General features: G+C 42.9%; 1 protein-coding gene across 1 annotated transcript in view; it reads right to left on the bottom strand.

The window, feature by feature from the left end:
* Positions 1-736: 736 nt before the first annotated feature.
* klf7b (Kruppel like factor 7b) overlaps positions 737-21,041 on the bottom strand; it is a 56,781-nt gene continuing 36,476 nt past the window's right edge. The window contains exons 2-4 of the mRNA XM_080037764.1: positions 17,140-17,827; positions 7,199-7,322; positions 737-1,576 (exon numbers count right to left, since the gene is read on the bottom strand). Coding sequence (XP_079893890.1) covers positions 1,525-1,576; positions 7,199-7,322; positions 17,140-17,827 — 864 coding nt within the window. The 3' untranslated portion in view covers positions 737-1,524. The remainder of the gene's footprint in view (positions 1,577-7,198; positions 7,323-17,139; positions 17,828-21,041) is intronic.

Below are 21,041 nucleotides of genomic sequence, written 5' to 3'. Positions count from 1 at the left end.
CGCCTGACTCTGCTAGATTGCGAGATCACAGAGGGTCATGCAAGTTTTTTTTTTGTTTTTTTTAGTTTTTTAGCTGGAGTCAACCGCAGGGCAGAAAGAGCAGCAGAAACAAAACTGAAGACCTCTCTGCTACTCTGCTTTGATTCTTAGTCCCCAAAAAAATACAAATCCCTTTTTCTCCGGAGAGTTGGTTTACGATTCTGTTATTTTTTTTTCGTTTTTTGTTCATCCACTGGTTGCTTACAGACGGCAGAAGCACGGCCCGCTTGCACATGGGGGGATTTTGAGAAAAAAAAGCAACAACAATGCTCTCCTTCTCATCCCCCCACACATTCTGTCGAAGTCATTTTAGATATTTTTTCAAATGTTTTTTTTTTTCTCTCCCTCAAACACAATTCAATGAGTTTTAAGACATTTTTCCCGTAGAGAGAAAATAACAAAGTGTCATTCTTTTTTTGTAATAACAACAATAAGAAGAATTTATCGTCCTCTAAAGTAGAAAAAAAGGGGGGAAGAAAGTGTCGCTGCGCGTTTTTTTCTGTCTCAGATTGGGGCCCTGCGGAGGAGGTCGGGCAGGGGCGTCTCGGTGAAGGGGAGAGATGCGATACACCCAAACCTGGAGGGGGGGGGGGGAGGACGAGAGCTGCAGCAAGCGCCCGCTGACCGAGGGGGGGGGGGGGTCCCTGGGTTTGTCGATTGTCAGCTCTGCTAGAAAGTCAATCCATTCCGTACGGTCTCTCTCTCCTGCAAGATTTTGGCATTGTTGTTTTCCTTCACGTAGATTACTGAAAGCTGACGGCGGCAGATGATGGTGTTTTTTTTTCTCCATATGTTCCGTGTGTATGAGAAACATTCAAAAAACGTAAAAAGTTAAAAGTTGAGTATTTGATTATTTGAAAAAAGCCGGTAAAAAGCCACTAACAACTGACTATATGGATATTTAAAAAGTATTTCCCCCCACTGAACTCTGAATCTCCTCACCCGAAAAAAGTGGTTTCATGGTTTTTAAACACACTGACTATAAGAGAAAGTAAAAAATAAAAGGCGGCGTAATGTTTTATCAAGCGAGTTATTAAGTATATGTTGGTTTGGCAGTGTCCAAGACCCCTGGAGCTACGTGAAGAGCAGCCTGGGGTTCACCGGGTATGATGCATTCAAAGACGGGTGCGCTGAGTTCTGTTCACTTTTGCAAGTGTGTGCGTGTGTATTTTTTTTTTTAAAGAAAAACAACAATCTAGCTATACTCCTCGTTTTTCCTCCAATGAGAAGGAAGGGGGGGGGGGGCCGTCAGTTAGTCCATTGTATCTTTCCGGCCCCTTCTCAGACGGATAGCGTTGCTCTGCAGGCGTCATGCCCGCCGACTGCTTTATGGACGCGGTGAACGAGGCGGGTGGTTGGTTGGTTGGTAGCTTGACTGCCCATCCCTCTCTCTCTCTCTCTTTCTCCTCCTGTGTCTCCTCCTCCTCGTTGTCTCTCTCTCTCTCTCCTCTTGCTTCTCTCCCTCTCTCTCTCTCTCTGTTCTCTTCAGATGTGCCTCTTCATGTGCAGGGCCAGGTGGTCCGACCGAGAGAAACACCTGCGGAGAGAAGCAGAGAAAAATATGTCAGAAATGCTAATCTTAAAATCCCAAGTATGCAGGAAGAAATGTACGAAAGAAATGAAGGAAATGAGAAATAGCAAAAGGTTATGATGAAACTTTATTGATGTTTTGAAAATGTTTTGGTGCAGAAGCAAAGAAAAACAGCAGAGAAATATAGAAGTTAAATAAGAATAGATAAAAATGGTTGCACAGATGGATAGAATTGACAATGTAAAGACGTGTATTACATTAGGCAAGTAGTGTTACTGATCAATACACCAACGGCTTTTGTGAAATCCCATGCCCCCTGAAATACCCACTGGCCCTGTGTATGTTCTGGGATCGCTCCATTATCTCAGGCCCCTTGAACTTCCCTCTGGCAATGTGGATTAGCTGGGAATGCTTCACTCTTCCCATCCCCGCCGCGACTCTACACATCGGCTCTGTGCGTTTGCTGGAAACGCTCCAATGCTCAATGCTCCCACTGAAAAAAACTGCCTGGATCTGTACATGATAGACTACAACGTTAGTCCCAGAGCAATCATCGCAAGCCGCAAGCTTGGTGGGTAGGGTGGTCGAGAGCAACTGCAGGGTCGGTGGTTCGATCCCCCGTCTCCCCGCCACATGCCCAAGTGTCCCTGGGCAAGACACTGGACCCTAAATTGCTCCCGATAGTTAGCGTTCACCCTGCATGGTAGCTGCTGCTATCGGTGTATGAATGTGTGCTCCAGTTGTACGTCGCTTTGGATAAAAGCGTCTGCTAAATGGGGGAATCGGGAAGTAGTTGCTAGGGAAACAACTTCCGGGAATAAAAAATGCAAACAAAAGTAGTAGTTCCCTGGAGGAAAGGTTGAAGGGGCTGCTGGGGTGTTTGTTTCTAAAACTAGATTAACCTTTTCCTCTGTTGTTTCAAAGTTCCACCCACTGGAAGATGAAACACACAACCATAGACCCTGACATATTTAATATTCTTAACTTGTATTTCATTCCCGCACCGGAGAAAAACAAAATCGATTGTCTTTGGCATTGGTGCCCCATTGTCATTCACAACCCGACCTGACACTTTACACCTGCATGATTAAGCTAAAATAGGGGTGACGTTTAGTAGTCTGACCCCCGACATTAGCAATACTCAACAGTCCCTAACCCTTTGAACCATCCACCATGTGCTCTGATTTAGTTCTTAAACACAAGTTACCATTGATGCAGTGCTTTGAAGGTGTTGAAAACAGCAAGTGACATGTGACCTGGGATGCAGTATCTATTCTGGTGATAATACCCCAATAATCAGTGTCTTTACAAACACCCACACTTACATCCAACAGTACTGTATTTGCTATGTCTTTCCAACCCTTTGGTTTAAACAGCAATCAAACACAATGGATACGTCCGAATATAAGGCACGTTAACTTCCACTTATAATACTCAACCAGCATTTCACTTAAAGGCCTACTTCACCGGTTTGAATATGAAGGTGTATTGAATTCTGAGATCCTATGTAGTATAAATGTGCAAAAAAAATTGTAATTGGTTCATCCTAGCCTGAGAAAAGGCAGAAAGAGTGTTTTTTTAACCCTATATTAATCTTACTGTGACATCACAGTAAGATAAATATAGGGTTAAAAAAAACACTCTTTCTGCCTTTTCTCAGGCTAGGATGAACCGATTTTTTTTTTTTTGCACATTTATACTACATAGGATCTCAGAATTCAATACACCTTCATATTCCCACCGGTGAAGTAGGCCTTTAAGTCGGTGTGTTGGGGATGATGCAAAATATTGATACTCCACCCTTAAAGATTATTTCTGAGTTCCTCTGAGTAATCTAACAGGTGGATGCCTTAATTAAAAAGCAGTTTTTATAGCAGCATATGTATATGCCTGGAAAACTGGAAAAAAAACCTAAACTTAAAAGTATTTTTTCAGCATGAAACCAGACTAAAGAGTATCAGACTATACGAATAAGACTTGAAAACACACTTTTTTTTTCAATGCACAGAAATAAAGAGATTTTCAACATCTTCAGCTGTACAGTGAAGTTCAGTAGTCTTACTTCATTAAGGGAAACCCAGATGTAAAGGCTCAACGATTTCCTAAATACGGCTTAAACACGACCATAAATCACAACCAGACCTCCACCGCTCTGCAGTCACTCCTCAAGCTCAGAGTAGAATTCTATTGTAGAAACTAATTAGATATGCATCGTGAACATGGACACTAATGCAGGCAGGCTGGCAGGCCTTTCTGATGCCGGGCCATTTAACTCAGCAGTGACTGCACCTGGTGTGTGTGTGTGTATGTGTGTGTGTGTGTGTGTGTGTGTGTGTGTGTGTGTGTGTGTGTGTGTGTGTGTGTGTGTGTGTGTGTGTGTGTGTGGAGATACATTAAACCAGGTGCTGGTGATGTATAATGTAAGAACCATAATGTCACAGGGATTTGAATTTTATGACGCCATTGTGTGGACAACCTGAACATCCTCAATGAAAAGGATTCACAAATGATATGACTAAAAGAGAGGCAAAACAAAATGTGGGCGAGAATCAAATTAGAAAACTAAAAATTCAATTTGCCAGAGGCTTTATTCATTATTAATTAGTCGAGGCTATTCTCTGTGTGTGTGAGTGTGTGTGTGTGTGTGTGTGTGTGTGTGTGTGTGTGTGTGTGTGTGTGTGTGTGTGTGTGTGTGTGTGTGTGTGTGTGTGTGTGTGTGTGTGTGTGTGTGTGTGTGTGTGTGTGTGTGTGTGTGTGTGTGTGTGTTAAGGCAGGCTGTAGTTCTATCCAGATACAAGTGGAGGGAGATGAACCCTAAAAAGTTAAAACTTTGCTCAAGATATACGAGGTCAAATTGAACCAGGCCCATTCCAAAGAAACAGGTTGAAACTGGTCAACTCGAGCAAGAAAACCTGCTGGAAAATGAAGCTAGAAGCCAGTTATTAAGAATCTGGATTTATGTTGCCTCCAACTCTTTCTGATTGTTCATTTTGAATATCGATGTAGCAGATCAAACAATACAGCCGCTATTGACATTTGATGTTATCAGAAACAATTATATTCAAAATTACTCCGCGCTAACATATAAATCATATTACAGCAATCTTAAAACCCATGCAATAACGCTGTAGAATATTTCATTTAGCATGTATACGTGTGTACGTTTGGCAGAAGCAGGTTGGAGTTCGAAACCAGTTCATTGGAGCAAAGGTTATACCTGTCCATATAAAACTAAGAGACTTTAGCTTACTTTCCTCATGTTTGGTTGTTTCAGTGAGTTTAAACAACATTAGCTGAAAACCCAAAGTGTGTCCAGGACTTCTTTTGAAGAGCTAATTCACGTCAGTTCTCAGATTTCAAAGCATCGCTGTGAACAGTTGAACTTTGTTCACTCATCTCTGTCGCCTGGTGTTTCCCCTCAACGGTTCGCTGGCCCTGTGGCACCTACTGTACACCTTCACTAATATATGTGTGTGTGTGTGTGTGTGTGTGTGTGTGTGTGTGTGTGTGTGTGTGTGTGTGTGCATGGCTGGACAGATGGCCATGCCAGTTACTGTGTCACTGTTGGGGTGCGGAGGAGCCAGACCAGCTGGTACCCTCCCCACATCACTCCTCCCTCCCTCCCTCCCTCCCTTCCTCCTCTCTTCCTCTAAACTCTCTCCTTCTTTTTGTCATCTTTCCTTCTCGTCACTCCTCCTCCTTCCAGCTCCATAGAAACATCAGGGGGTCCCCGCTTGATTAGGCAGGATTAATGACAGACTGTCCTCTGTGTGTGTGTGTGTTTCCCCCGGAGAAATTGTGTCAGATTGAACATTCTATCTAATGTTAACCTCTCCATGGCTGCCACCTTTTGCTATTCTCATGGTAATATTTGGGGAGCTCCACCCACCACAGATGTGTTTGCGTGTGTGTGTGTGTGTGCGTGTGCGTGTCTGTGCGTGTGTGTATGTATGTGTGTGTGTGTGTGTGTGTGTGTGCGTGTCACTGTAAAGATGGAGGTTCATCCTCAGTCTGTTAAGCGTCTTGCCATCCATCTTGTAATTTGAGCATCACAAAGCCTAGAGGCAAACACTGGAAATGTTGAAAACAAGACCAAAGGTGCTTTAGGACTGGGGCTGCAACTACGCTGTTCTGTATTTTCTTTATTATTGTTCTTTATTTCTGCCAGCTATACCTCCAGTACCACCAGCCTGTACTAAAAGCTGCTACCCCTTGGGAGTCTCTGTACACTGTTATATACACTGGCTTCTACCTTTTTTAATCAAAGAGGAGAGGATATTTCCTTGAAGAATTCAAACTGTCAGCAACATTGTCGATGCAGTAAAAGGACCAGGGCCCTTACCCCAAAATAACTTTAATCTCCCACTTTAATATTCTGCAGACTTTGAAGTACGCATAGCCCTCCATTAACACACATCTAATGTCTGTGTCATTGTGGAACCAAATGGGTCCCCTTTTATGTCTGGACCTTTAAATGTGTGTCAGTATGACTTTGCATTTAAACGTGGTTGTGTTGTGTGTGTGTGTGTGTGTGTGTGTGTGTGTGTGTGTGTGCACATCTACATACTGCACTTGTGCCAAAAAGGAGCTAATGCAGTCCCAGCACTCAGCCAGGATTAGAAGCTTCCAGCAGGTTTCTGGAGGGTTTTATGTCTAAAACCCAAACTAGAGGGAATCCACAACAGCCAATTACACTGTCTCTAGGGCAAACATGTATGTATGTGTGTGTGTGTGTGTGTGTGTGTGTGTGTGTGTGTGTGTGCGTGCATCTCTCTGTTGTTCATCGGAAAGGTAGTGCGGGCACACACACATACAGAGAGAGTCTATGTTAAAGTGGAGTTGGCATCTGGTGCCACTCAATTAGCCGCGACCAGTCTGCCAATAGCCAGAATCCATTTAACTGCCAGCACAGGGGCATGAGTAAGCACACGCGCACACACACAGACACACAATATACAAAAAAAGACCACACACACAAACAAGACCACACACTCTACCTTGACGAACACACACAACACAGAAAGGATGTGACTTCACTGGCTTTAAAGAAAACAGTTTCTGTCTTACACGCTTTGCTTGGGCTGCCACATAACTTGAATCAATTTCACGGCACTGTAAGCAGTATACAGTTTTTAACCTATGTCATCCCTGAGTCAACTCAGGTCGCTGCTTTCAGAGAGATGAAACTGGGTAACACAGTATTCACCCTGGGCTGTGGGAGGTTGTGATGGACATATCTTCTGCTATTCCTAAACATCTCATTGATAAATTGAAAAAAACAAACTGGTATTTTTGCTGTCAGCCAGCATGCATAATACCAGGACCATAAACTGTCAACATTACTTGTATTATTTATATATGTGTTTTCCTACTGGCATGTGTAAATTTTTTTCTGTGTAAGGACCTATTGGTATTCATAATTAGTCAGTAGCAGCCTTAATATTGACAAAAATGGCCCAAATATGGGATGGTTTTAAGATCACCCATTTTTATTTAAAATATATAGAGGTTTACTTTATTCGAAAAACATGCTAACAACAGATAATGGAAAGGCAAATGCTGTCCTGCAAATGTAAAAAATTAAGTACACTGAATGTTAGTAATACGGGTGGCTGTGTGCGTGTTTACCTGTCGCAGTGGTTGCACTTGAATGGCTTGGCTCCGGTGTGTTTGCGGTAGTGTCGTGTCAACTCGTCACTGCGGGCGAAACGCCATTCGCAGCCCTCCCATGAGCACTTATAGGGCTTCTCACCTGAGAGAGAGAGAGAGAGAGAGAGAGAGAGGGGGAGGGGGAGGGGGAGAGAGACAGAGAGAGAGAGAGAGAGGGGAGATGGTGTCAGATTTTATTATCATTTCTACATCTAATTTCACACGTCTAAACTACAGCTGTTCACTAATATACAGGTTACCACCCCTGCCTTTTTCCAAACCCCCCCTCCACTCCCCCCCCCCCCCCCCACACACACACACTGAGCCCAGGGGCTATGCAGGCGGGCCAGCTTTTACACAACAGCCGTTTCAATGAGCCAATACACTCAATTAGACGCAAATGAAGTCTTTCAGCACTGCAGCGTGTTAATTCATAATCCTAAATTCACCCTGAAATGAATCTCGTTTTGTTCCCTCTATCACCCTCCCTCCCTTTCTCCCTCCCTCTCTCTCTCTCCTGCCCACACACACACCCTGAGGTGGTGGGATCTGAAATGTAAATGAAGTTTCATCCCCCACTTCACCAGATGGGAGAAGAGATGGTCTATTGTTCTCAGCCTGTAGTTATCTCTCCACGATAGAAAGCCTTCCAGCTGTGTGTGCGTGTCTTTTTGGCTTGAGGTGTGTGTGTGTGTGTGTGTGTTTGTGCCTGTGTGATTGTGCATGTGTGTGTGCATGTGTGTGTGTGTGTGTGTGTGTGTGTGTAGAGGCAGACAGTCTTCAGATGGTACGTGATGATGTCTGAGTCTGTGTAAACGCTTGTACGAGAGTGTGTTTCTCTCTATGTGTGCGAGTGTGTGCGTGTGGGGTCAGCAAGATAAAGGCAGCAAATCTCGCCTTCCAACAAAATCCTACACACCATACCAAAACCAAGTAATCCTGCGGCAAGGAGCTGCACCACTCTCCTCTATAAAGATATGTTAGAGCAACGCTTCATAAAGCTTCTGTGTATTTAATCATTTAAGCAAACATGTAAGTCCTAAGGAAAATAGACTTAATTTTTGATCTGCTAAATAGTATCCCCATTAGGTGACAACCGCGTAAATTGATAAGTGGCCTAATACTGCACCAAGCCATTTAAAAGTGTCCTAAGTGCATTTGGGTACATGAATACATTCTAATTGAGTTAACAGATCCTTGACAGAGTATCACAATACTAACAAGGAGTACACTGCCAAAAAAAAGTGATTTATTTATGCACAACTGCAACTTGTGTGTCTCTGAATTTCAACCCCCCCTGCTGCTAAGAATCTTTCACAGGAAATCTGGAGTGTTTTACAGCATCGAGAACAACATTTTACTTCCTATAATGACAGTCAAACGGTACGATTATGTCTTTTTTTATGTCACACAATATCCCACCAGAAATGTGCAAAAGTTGAGCTGAAGTTCTGCATTTTTTAGTTTAAGAGTCAGTATCGTCATACAAATGGATGTGAATATTCATTTCAAATATTGAATATTTAAAATATCAATAGAGTAAACAAGTTAACGACACACACCTTTCTCCTCTGCATACACTGAGTCTGAACCTAACTGCAAACCCCTAATGTGCATGAATCTATAAAGTTTGTGTGTGTGTGTGTGTGAAGTGGAGGGTGGTAACTCTAATTGGGGTCTTAATGACTCCTGATGGGTTGTAAATGCAGCGGTGCACAGTCAGTTCACCAGATGTCCCATCACAGCACACACACACACCAATCTTCTTAAGGACACAAAGACAAACACACACCAAGGCCAAAACAAAGTTTACCTAATGAAAAAAAACTGCATTGGAAAAAGTACGCCAGCTTTCTTATGGGGAATTTGATATTTGCACACCCTCAGAACATAATGGACATGACAGCAAACAAACCCTGACGAAGGTAACCAATGTTATTGTTGGTAATGTCACACCTCTGTATTGATACCTGCATCTTATTTCATTCAGAGATACAAAAAGGTCTACAGATGTGTCCGTTTCCCCGGCGACAATAAAAAAGAACCAAGCCAATCAGAACTTTACTAACATTAAGCATTCTAATAAGCTTGGATACGACTTAGAAAAATATGAATTTCTCTTAGCGGCAGCTTGTGTGCGTATACTGAGATGATGTTGGCGGGACAGTTATGTGACTTGCTTGTGATTGGTTGGGGGAAATTAAAAAGCCTTTTCATAATCAGAAAGCAGCTCAAATGGACCGGATGTCAAACAAATAATCAAATGAAAACAAAATGGGAAATACAGTTTGATTATTAGGGCCGGGCTAAGTGCCACTTAAAGCAGTGGAAAGCAATAAATACAAATGGTTACGCAGAGTAGCCAAATTATTTTTTTAAATAATGTGATCTCGTTACAGCTTCTTGTACATTTTCTAAAGCGAAAGCTAAAAGGGAACACAGGTGGATATATATATTTTTTTATTTGAAGATAAATGAATCAAATTTATTAGCAGCAGAAATGTCTTATGGTGCATGCTTTTGATTTTTGATTGAAGTCCCCAACGACACCACAGGGCATGACATCTCCATCACACGCACGCACGCACGCACGCACGCACGCACGCACGCACGCACACACGCACACACACACACACACACACACACACCAGGAGAAGTAAAGGCGAGATTGCTTTTTTTCTGAACTATAATTGCTTTAATTCACCATGTTGAATCATCGATGCCAGAATGACAGAAAGTAACACCTCGCGTACGTGGATTCAGAGCGGGTTCTGAGAGCGAGGTGTGATGTAACAACAGGTAAAAGATGATGTGCTACAGGAACATCCAACTATATATATGAATGATGCCCTCTGTACCAATTTATACCCATAGCCCTACCCACCCACCCAAGTTCCATGTGTCTCTTTGATCGCGTTTCGTCTTTCATCCACATGACAAAACGTGTCTTGCAAGGTGACACACTTGTTCTCCTAACTAAATGATTTTTCCAGATCATCGGGGCTTGTCCTCCTGGATATTTGCATATTCAAATTCTCTCTAGTCAAATCTCGAGCAAGTCGGTTCCTGATTTCCACAGCGAGGGTCTGTTTTTTTTTCTGCTGCTGTTTTTCACCCTGCCTATACCTATCCTTTTTCTGATTTGTTAGGGGGACGAGACCAGTGATTACAGTAAGTATCCTGGGGGGGGTCTCAGAGAAGGTAAAGTCCATCCCTCTACAGCTGAGTTAACCTCTGTTGCACCTGCTTCTGTAATTATTTTAGTTTTAATCATCCATGGTTATAGATCAGTCCTTTTGGAAAGTTGAAACATTATGCCATTGGGGGTTTTATTTCCATTATTGTAGCTGAATTAGTAGACTGTACTTCATAGTAAAGTTGGACACCATAACAACAATTGCCTTGTGCCTAAGAATGTTAACTCCACCAATTGTACACATCAAAGTATTTTCAAAAATACTGGTGATTCGAAAATAAAGTGTTCTTGAAAAAAGATTTCCTCTTATAACTAGTTGAAGGAAACACACAGGTTTTCTTTTATTTTGAAGAACATTTGCACTAATGAGTTTACCAGGGGTCAACTCATAATCCCTGATATTCAGCTATAAATCAGCTTGCGGCTACATTTCTGTCACAACTATAGCATACCAAAACTGACACCACACTGTTGCATAGTGGGGGATGTTCTTTAAGAGCCATGTTTTGACAAGGGAAAAGATTGCATGGAATAACAATAAAAAAAACAACAACTTATCTTTGGTTGTGTTTCATGGACATAACGCTGTCACAGCCTCATTCTAAACTATGAAAGCCTGATGTGTTGTTACAAAGGGTTGTGACCTTGACTGCCGATTATAGGTGCATCAGCTGTAGCAATTCATAGAATGAATGAATGAATGAATGAATGAATGAATGAATGAATGGATGGATGTATCAGCCCCTGATAATGAGGGGATAAACCTTGACTCATATGACCAACCAGGTTTGGGGCGATGACCAAAAAAAAAGTATCAGAAAGCAGACACGAGTGAGTCAAAATGAGATTCTCCTGCAGGGCAGTTGGTCATGTGTTGTGCATTGAGAAAGTCCTCGTTAGTGAGATACTGCTCCTTCACATTAATAGGAACCAACTGAGGTGTTGAGGCTGCCCCCCGTCTCCCCTGCACACACACACACACACACACACACACACACACACACACACACACACACACACACACACACACACACACACACACACACACACACACACACACACACACACACACACACACACACACACACACACGGTGCTGCAGACCCCTGGGGGAGGCTCTGAAACAAGCTGGAGAGAGACTTCATCAACCAGCATGGGTTGGATCCCCCAGGAGGAGCTCGGTAGGGGAACTCACTGGAGAAAGTGTGAGGAGCAGCTAGAGCCATATGTCACTGTGGCCATGACAGGGACAAGCGGAAAAAAATTAAAATGGATGATTGTATGTCTGGCCAATAAAGTCCAACTGACCCTTGGATTTTTAAAGGCTAATGTGTCTGTATGTTTTTAGCTTTATCTGAAGACACAGTACATACAGTTTAACTATACGTCACTGTCTAATGGCCTGCAGACAGTCTCAGTATGTTGACTTCCTCCATGTTGTAGATTCCGCAGCAGCAGTGTCTGTATGTGTGAATCCTCCTACTCACTCCACAGTCCGCCTCACTCAGGACTGAATACAGGACCAACATTTTCCTCATACAATAGCAAAGCACTTGGCAGCTTATCCTGTTGGAGAAATGCTGCACTCTCAACCTGCATGTGTGCATGTTCAGTGTGAGTGTGTGTATGTGTGTGTATATCTATGTGTGTTTGCTTGTATGTGTGTGTACGTGTGATATGGGGTAAGAGTGGGGGCCGCAGGTGCCAGACAGGCAGCCGTTTCACACCCGTCTTCTGTAATTGGCCAGAGCACCCTATCTTCCTTCAATAGGACCCCCCTCAAATACACACACACGCACTGACATGCACACAAACGCACACATAGACACACACAGACACACACACAGACACACACACACACACACACACACACACACACACACACACACACACACACACACTGTCGGAGGAATGAAGCAAGGCCAGCTCGGGCCTGACGCCACAGCAACCATGACGCCAGCCAATTATAGCACAGCAAGGCAAGGATGCGTGATAAAGTCACCTAGCAACTGAGAGAAAGAGAGAAAGGGGGGTGGGTGAGAGAGAGAGAGAGAGAGCGAGAGAGAGAGAGAGAGAGAGAGAGAGATTAACAGGCATGGACAATCAACCAGCCACCAGCCAATTATGGGAGAGTGTGATGCAGTTGCTTGGCAACCCAAACTGAATGAGCAAGTGGGAGAGAGAGAGAGCAGGTTGGAGGTTGGATTCAGTGGGTGTAGGTGTAGAGGAGTATACAGTGTGTGTGTGTGTGTGTGTGTGTGTGTGTGTGTGTGTGTGTGTGGGTCTTGGGTTACAGCGGGGGGTTTTCCTGAATCCACATGAGGTCGTGGCTGTGGGGGTTGTTGAGGTGTTTTAACCTGTGAACTGCCTATCACGTTATTACACTTTACATCACGGCTTACCATTCTGCAAACCATGTGTGAAATACTGAATGAATGTTGAACGTATCTTTTTGTTTTGTTTTATGGGCCTCTATTGGTTTCCAAAAGTTAATTAGCTCTTTCTGGAAGGTTTCAGTTACATAAACCATCTCAGTGAGCTGCATTCATTTTTTTTTGTTGAAATGAATTATCAGTGGGAGATTATGCGGGGCAAGTCGTTTCATTTGATAGATTATACAACTCAAGCTCGTGTCAGCAGTGCGCTAATTGATTTCCATACCACATAGAAATGAATGGGAAACCAAATGGCCGCTTTGAACAATTAAAACTATATTTTCTAGATAATAGAACAGCTCATTATGATAAAAGACTATTTAGTATAGGAATTAAGAAAGACTTAATTGAATAATAAAATCAAATGGATTTTATTACAACACAATGAGACACCAAAATGTAGGAATTTGGTGTTTGCAAATGTTGAATGTCAGTCAGTGCATTGAAATGCCAACGAACCCTGTGAACTGTCGGAGGTTTAGACTGCTGCCTGTACATGTTGGCGAGCTAGACACATCTAAAATCAGGAGATGGTTTGAATCTGGGATGTTTGTCCAACGGAGGGGTTTAGAAAAGGTTACTCCAATCAGGTGCAGACATTTGCTCTTTATTTTTATTTTCTAGACATGTCCACATTTCTTACATTGTTTTTGTCGAGGACAGCCCAACTACACATTTGTACCTGATGAATGCTTTACACTTTAGATTAGGGGGATGCAGAAAGGTTTGTAAATGACTTATACATAATTTACCAATGATTTGTTAAGGAGAATGTCATGATTTACTAAAAGCTTTATAGATGACTTACAACACATTTGTGATATGTTAACACAGCACTTATTAATCATCTACAAATATATATATTACTGTTTTGTAAATGATTGGTTCATCATTATCTAATGACTTATAAATAACGTATAAATAAACATTAATGTAAAGTGTTAGCGCTGTAAAGGCTCTTTTTCAAATCTTTGTGCTTATCTATTCCAAACATGTCTATTCTATGTCTATCTTGTTCTATTTATGTAATGAATGCACACCATCATTCGACAGCAGCTATACCGTATACATGGTGTTCCTATGAGCTTCAATGTATAGTATGCACATCCACAATATCAGGTAAGTTTTGCAATAGCAGAAAAAGTTTTCCTGCACTTTTGAGTTCATGCTCCTCTCAAAAATGTCCATTAATTCCAGCTAAGACTTTTGAAAGACGAAATGCCATAACGCTGAAAGCACTTTCGGAAAGCAGTGTAAAGAGTTTACTCATCTATTCTGCCATCGCGCGGTGCCAAGTCTGCAGTTAAGTATATTGCGTTGGACTGCTGCTTGAATAACAAGGACGATACAATCACTATCCATCCGAAAAAAAAATCCAACCAGATCCAAGAAAACCCTGGCTCTGACTCCCAACAGCTCTGTCTGGGATACTTTAGAGATTTTGCCGAATTAATTTTTACATCAATTATTGTTACGACTCATCCCTAATTGAAAATCTTCTTCTAAGGAAATCGACTCGCACGTCTTAGCTTGCAGCGCAGAGGCGTTTCTTGTTGGATGGGAACAGAGCAAGACTATTACCAACATTATGTGGAATGGCAGCACATGTACTGTACACTCCCTATAATGATGTTTCTAATGGCCTCTGGTGCGCCTCCGTGTGACAGTAAGTGTATTGATGTTGTGCGGGCTTTCTGCACTCGCTCCTCCCTGTAGTCTCCGCAACGTTAATCCCTCCCGACATGTATGTTCAATGATTTATGGTCATAATAACCCAAAAAGAGGATTAAGCTAATTAAACCACAGTGCTGTGCTTGTAGTGAACACATCGGGAGGGAATACTCCGCCCCCACATTTATACCACACACACAATTCACTCACACACACACACACACACACACACACACACACACACACACACACACACACACACACACACACACACACACACACAGTAAAAAGAGCTGCAATGTCTTCAGGGGGTCTCTTTTTTTTCCTCAGGCAATGATTCTGCCTTTAAAAACTCATCATTGGTTGGCATGACTGTAGAATCGTTGGAAGATTAAAGATACTGCAGCTTGCAGCTAGGCTACCAGTAAAGCTAACTCCATGCTGGCTTAGCCGTATAATAAAGCTATACAGCTGTGGGCTATGCTAGGTGCATGCCCTGCAATGTAATGCTATATACTTAGAGCCATGGCTGGTGGTCTCTGGGATCATATAAGCCTGTAACACGCTGGATTAATGATGCCAAGGTTGCCAGTATTAATACAGTAGTAGGTCTGCAGGCTATGTGCTGTAATCCTGGTGAACACCCAGGAAAAACTGCCAACACTGGATGATGACAGCTGGAGGCTTCCGAAACCTCTCCAGTGACTGTAAAGTGATGCTGTGTGTGGCTCAAGCTAGACTTTGAATAATGCTAACTTCAGGTGGTAACAAGTCTGCACAGGCGTCACGCTGCAGATAAGTGATGATACAGCCTCAGTTACTCAGGAAAAGGGATCATCTAGAAAAAGACATTTTGACAATTTTCTAAGAATGTACAAATCTCTGGTGCTACACACTCCTGTCACCTTACAGCAAACAAGTCAGAAAGTTTCTCTACTAAGGTTTTTTTGTGATAAAGCTTACAACGAATTGTGTTCTTTGGTTATAACCTGAAAACACACAAAATGATTCTTAAGGTCGTCTTCAGATAGACACTGTGTAGCACTGCCCTGAAAAAAGCATAGCCCCCTTTTTTATTGATTTCAATCCGACCAGTGTATTGACACAGGGGCAGTGCTGATACCGCAGGCTCAGAGGAAAAGTGCAGGGTCACCACGCAATAAAGTTGAACCCAGCTCACCTTTTTTGCCGTAATACAGGCCCATAACTTTCCAGAGTAGTAAAAATCCTTCCCTGCAGTATTGTAACCCATGTGTATTGCTTGGGTGTCTTATTAGACCTTTAACTCATCTGTTTTTTACAACATTACCTCACCAGTGGCTGAAACATGCCCCAGCTAACAGCTATACGTTCACACTGCAAGCCTCAGTGCTCAATTTGGATTAATTGCTCGGATCCAATTTGATTGTTTGGCATGTTCACGTCACTTTCTAAAATACTTCAACCATCAGATTACAGTGTGTCACGGTCATGAACTGAAACCGTCACACACAGCACATATGAAAGTGGCCCATATTACCAAAAAATTGCAATAATAAATAAATAATTGCAGCAATTAATTATGGAATCGATTAAAAGGTTTTGTTTGCATATGTATTATAAGCGGTAACTCATTCAGGCTATACTCCTATTTGAGTAAAGCATGTCATGTCCAGTTCAGGTTCAGGCTACTAAACGCTGTTTTAACTCAAGCAAATCATAATCTCATCATAATCTGCGTCAATCAAACCCATTATTCGCTCGTGGGTCTCTTTTATCAACCTCAATATCCAAATGCTAACACTTTGAATAGCTCACAGCCAGCGGCCCCTGGGCACATTAACCCTGGTGTGTGTTCTGTCTGAGGGTCAGTGAGAGGGCAGCTGTAGTTAGCAGCTCAGGCCTGCGATTGGACATGGCTGAATTCGCAGTGTCATTTACTACCAGTCTATCAATCATCAGGCAATTACTGAGGCAAGGCATTTGGAACGGACTGGTTCACCAGGAAATGAATAAATCTAGAGGAACATGTGAGGAGGTGGGCCTTACCGCTGACAAAAAAAACTAAATTATTAGCCGTGTCTTTTGCAGATTTTTCCAGAAGCTCAACCAACCAACCATGTTAAGTATCTTGTGGATAATGTACATAATCATTGTGTTGGTGTCTGAACACCGGCACATTAAATGTGAAATGAAAAATGGACTATGAGGTATACAATGATGTCTTTCAGCTTTGGTTTTAGTCAATAGCGCAGGGATTGAAGTCACTTCTATAGTCTCCAATATAGTCAAGGGGACAGACAGTATCGTTGTCTGGATGGCATGTGTGCATGTTGCCTTGCTGCGTTGTCCTAAAACTGGGAGACCTGTGGCCCCTTTCATACAAGCATTTGTTAGTGCTGCTTAAAAGCAAATACAAAATGGGGGCTGTGTGATGTTTCATCCAAGTCCTAACGGTTTCTTGCATGTTAATGCATGGGGTTGCAAACATGGTATTTGTATTGATAAGATAAAAACTTTAAATCTTGTAAACTGAACATTTCATATTGCAAATTTGATCAAAACCCTCAAAATACATCTTGAAGCCAGCATCTTTATAAAGGGTAATCACGTTGAAGGTAACTGTAGAACGGTCTTACCTGTGTGAGTCCTCTGATGTGCCTTCAGATGGGAGCTCTTGGTGTAAACCTTCCTGCAGCCATTAAACTGGCAGCGGTGGACTCTCTTCTTGTTCTCTGGTACGTCTCCTCCCACGCTCCCTCCTCCTCCCCCCTGCTCGCCGTCACTGAGGGCGCCGCCTCCTCCTCCTCGGCCGGGCGGCGACGGTAGCCCCCGCGCTGCCACCAGTTTGGCAGCCGCCCCTAGCCCTACTTTCTTGGCCACCAGTTTGAGTGTCAGTGTGCCGTCTGCCGTGGCCGTCAGTGTCTGTGTGGGCTTGACGAGGTGGCGGCCGAGCTCCGGCGACGACGGCGGTGTTAGGGACGTTACGGCGGCGCTGAGCTGGGCGGCGCTCACTCCCGTGAGGACATGTTGTTGGTCCTTTAGTGTGAGGGTTTCGGTCCCCGCGTCGCTGTGGGTCTTGCTGGGGTTGTTGTTGATGGTCGTCATCTGGAAGAGTTTGGCCTGGACCTTGGGAAGGGTGGCCAGGAGCGGAGGGCTAGGGCTGGGCTGGTCAGGGAGGCTGGGGAGCAGGGGGTCCATCAGGTCCTCGTCACTGTCCGCGCCCTGCATGAAGGCCGGGGTTAACAGACAGTCCAGCTCCTCGTCAAAGAGCTCCGACAGCCGCTTGGGCTCCGTCTGTAGATACCGCTCCAACTCTAGACACGTCTGCAAGGAACAAGGAAAGACATGGACCATGAGTCAGACATCATATACTGTACTTTACAGCTGTGTGTTTCTTAAAACTACAGTCACACCATCTGAATACGCAAGATTCAGCGTCACTGCAAAGTTTATATACAATCTATAGTCACCAACTTTCACACAACTCTCAAATATGGTATGTGAGTTCGGGTCGGAACAATGAAGTAGCACCATATATAATAAAACAGTTATTTTAACAGGATTGCCTTTTGTCACCGGACAGGTTTTGTTGTTATGTCACTCACAACTAAAGACACCTCCATACAAGCAGCTTACTCCATTCGTATATATACTCATACAAAACCTTTTCTCACAAAGCCATTCCACTTAGACAACAAAATAGGTTGCTTGATGATGCCTTCCGAAATGAACCGCATTTTTGTTACATGCTTAGACCTGAATCGTTTACATTGATGTTTGCCAGCAAGCAGTCTTCTTCTTTCCTAGCTTTGCTGGCACATTGCTGCATATCTTGGTGCAAAATCACATTCAGTTGATCAATGGGATAGCAAGACACCATTGGCAGCAATGTGCATCACATCAGACAATAAAATGGGCATTCATTCATAGGAGAAAAAAAAGGTCAAAAACTCCACAGGGAGACAGTTAATAGCAGGGCTGCCATGGTTTAAAATAAACAGTTTTTAGTGGGAACTGGGACAAGAACAGCAATCTCCCATGTCACACAGTCACATCCATCCACTATTTGTTCCAGTGGAAAAAGGTCAATTGTGATGCGAATGTAAACATAGGTTGATTTACCAGTTTTGAATAAACATCTCTTTACAATTTCCGTCCAATACCGGTAAATATTCAGCAGTTTTCCCTGGACTCTAGCTTTTTTTTTAGAGCCCCCTGTGCACTAGTGTATTTCTATTCAAATAGCCAAACTAGGCGTTATATTTGTCTGCAGCTGTTGACCATGTCACCTGGCAGGCACACGGCAGTCCTGAGAGAAGAGGGATTTAGTCTGTGATTGATTCCTGCTGCCCGGCCCAGCTCTCTAGAGCCCTGAACTGTGGACGCCTCGCCTATTTCCCTCTGCTCACCCAAACCAACCAGCCATGGAAGCAGCAGCTCTATCACACAATAGAGGATGGAAGGAGAGCAAGCAAGGTGACGGACGGAAAGTCAAACAAAGGAGCAAAGGAAAAGGAAATGAGGAAATAGAGAGTATTTCGGTAAAAATTTAGAATAAGGGCTCATTAATTACCTGTTAGTTAATGCTCAAGTCGCATTAAGTAAGCATTAACTATCTCTTTATAATTGCTTAATTATTCTTAATAAGTAAGAATTGAGCATTAACTTACTGTTGACTTACCGTTAATAACGTAGCACTAACAGTTAGTTGATGCCTAATAAGCATGAACTACACATTAACAACTGTCAATAGCATTAACTAACCCTTAACTAACAGTTAATCAATGTACCCTTATTGTAAAGTGTTCTTTAGTTAGTAAATTCAACCTTCATCCACAGATAATAAAAACAGCGGTGCACTTTACATCACACCTGTACACTTCCTGGTTTTGGCAGCAGATCAGCATCTCCATAGTTGTTGGTGTGCTGTCCTTCAGTTCAAGGGCACCTGTCACTTTACCTCAAGAGATTTGATTTAGGAAAAGCCACTTTTCTAACCCGAAGGCATCACCTTTCTTCTCTTAACTTCATGTTTTCTGTAATTCCTTGCCCCCTCTCACTCGAACTATACCGACTGCACTTCTGAGGTCTACTGCGTGTGGCGGGTTTGTCGATCCGGCTCCTGCTTTGATATCTCACACCTGCAACACTAGTATGTATCGATATTCTGTCCGCCTCACCCAGCAGGGAAAACAAGACAGATGTACAGCTTTAGAAAGCGTTTTGAAAAGTCATAGATTTCTAAAAAATCAAAAGGAAATCCTAAAAATCCTTGAGTTCATAAGGTTTGTGTTTGTGCCATGTTTGCTTCGTCAAGAGAAAGAGAGTTAAATAAAGAGAGCAGGATAGTCCACACACACACACAGCTCCATAATAACTGTCCACTCAGCACTTTTCTTTGCAAGCTACACCTGGCTCCAGCACTGTCCTGCAGCACAGTGCCTTTACTGTATCGACTTTGGAAAAATGAATTTCCTCAGTTTGGCCAAAAGGCCTTTGGCAGCTGGATGGATCTCATCCTGATCCTCTCTCTGGCTCTTTCCCCTCTGCCATTGGAGCAGAATACAGCCACCATAGAAATGCTTTTCTCTTTCTTAGCTGCAGCTGGTTGACTCGGTCCATTCAGACTGGCCAGGGCTGGAGCTTTGCTTTGCTCAGCCACAGTGACAACAAGACAGACAAACCCCAAACACATTTATAGTCTGAACATCTGTTGACTGGTGATAAGCTCAACTTCCCCCCCCCCTCTCTCCCCTTTTTTGTCCCTTTCTTCTTTCTGTTTAAAAGAATGTCTGTTTTTTGTGTAGTTTTTCCTAAGGATGCTCATTTGCATATGAATATAAATCAAAGATATTTCTTCGGGGGGTTACACTGCTTCATAAAGAAACTTCAAAAAAGAGAGGCTTGTATGTACGGGAGGCAAATATGACTCCCAGTGTAACAATGTCTTTTTTTGCAAAGCTGATACTGTTGTTGTGAGAAAGACCTTCTGGTTAGCCCTTTGTCCGGACTGTTGCTTTGATTTATTAGCATTGGTATTCCTTTCAGTAATTGCCTGTGTGTAATACAATATCTAGTCAAGCATGCTAAAGGGGGGGCATTATGTCTCTGTTTAAATTAGATCAGTCATTGCTAATGCATCTGAAAAACCAATACTGCAGCTTATCAAACAGCCATCAGGTTATCTGGAGTGGAACTGAAACAGCCAAGCGCCGCATTTAAAGTCGACACAGCAGCTGCGTGCTTTGGACGTTACACACTGGTCAACTTAAATTATATAAAATCACAGTAATTGACTTGGCTGACAGGTGTCCACTTTTTTAAAATCAATGTGCGAGTCCACATGTATAAAATTGCACTTAACCAAGTTTTTCCCTGTAGCCTTCAACCTCATTCGCCCTAGCTAGGTTGCATTCTCTCCCAAAATCATTTAATAAAAAAGTAAGTGTACAGTACATACATTTTTTCCCATCAGGGAAACACCAATATTTTTTCTAGCTTAATGTATTCCATGAGGATGTTAATGTCTTAAAGATGA

This window comes from Ammodytes marinus, assembly GCF_949987685.1.
Source record: "Ammodytes marinus genome assembly, chromosome: 12".
NCBI lineage: Eukaryota > Metazoa > Chordata > Actinopteri > Uranoscopiformes > Ammodytidae > Ammodytes > Ammodytes marinus.
Note: the sequence above shows the minus strand (reverse complement) of the source record. Positions and strands in the feature narration are given on the sequence as shown.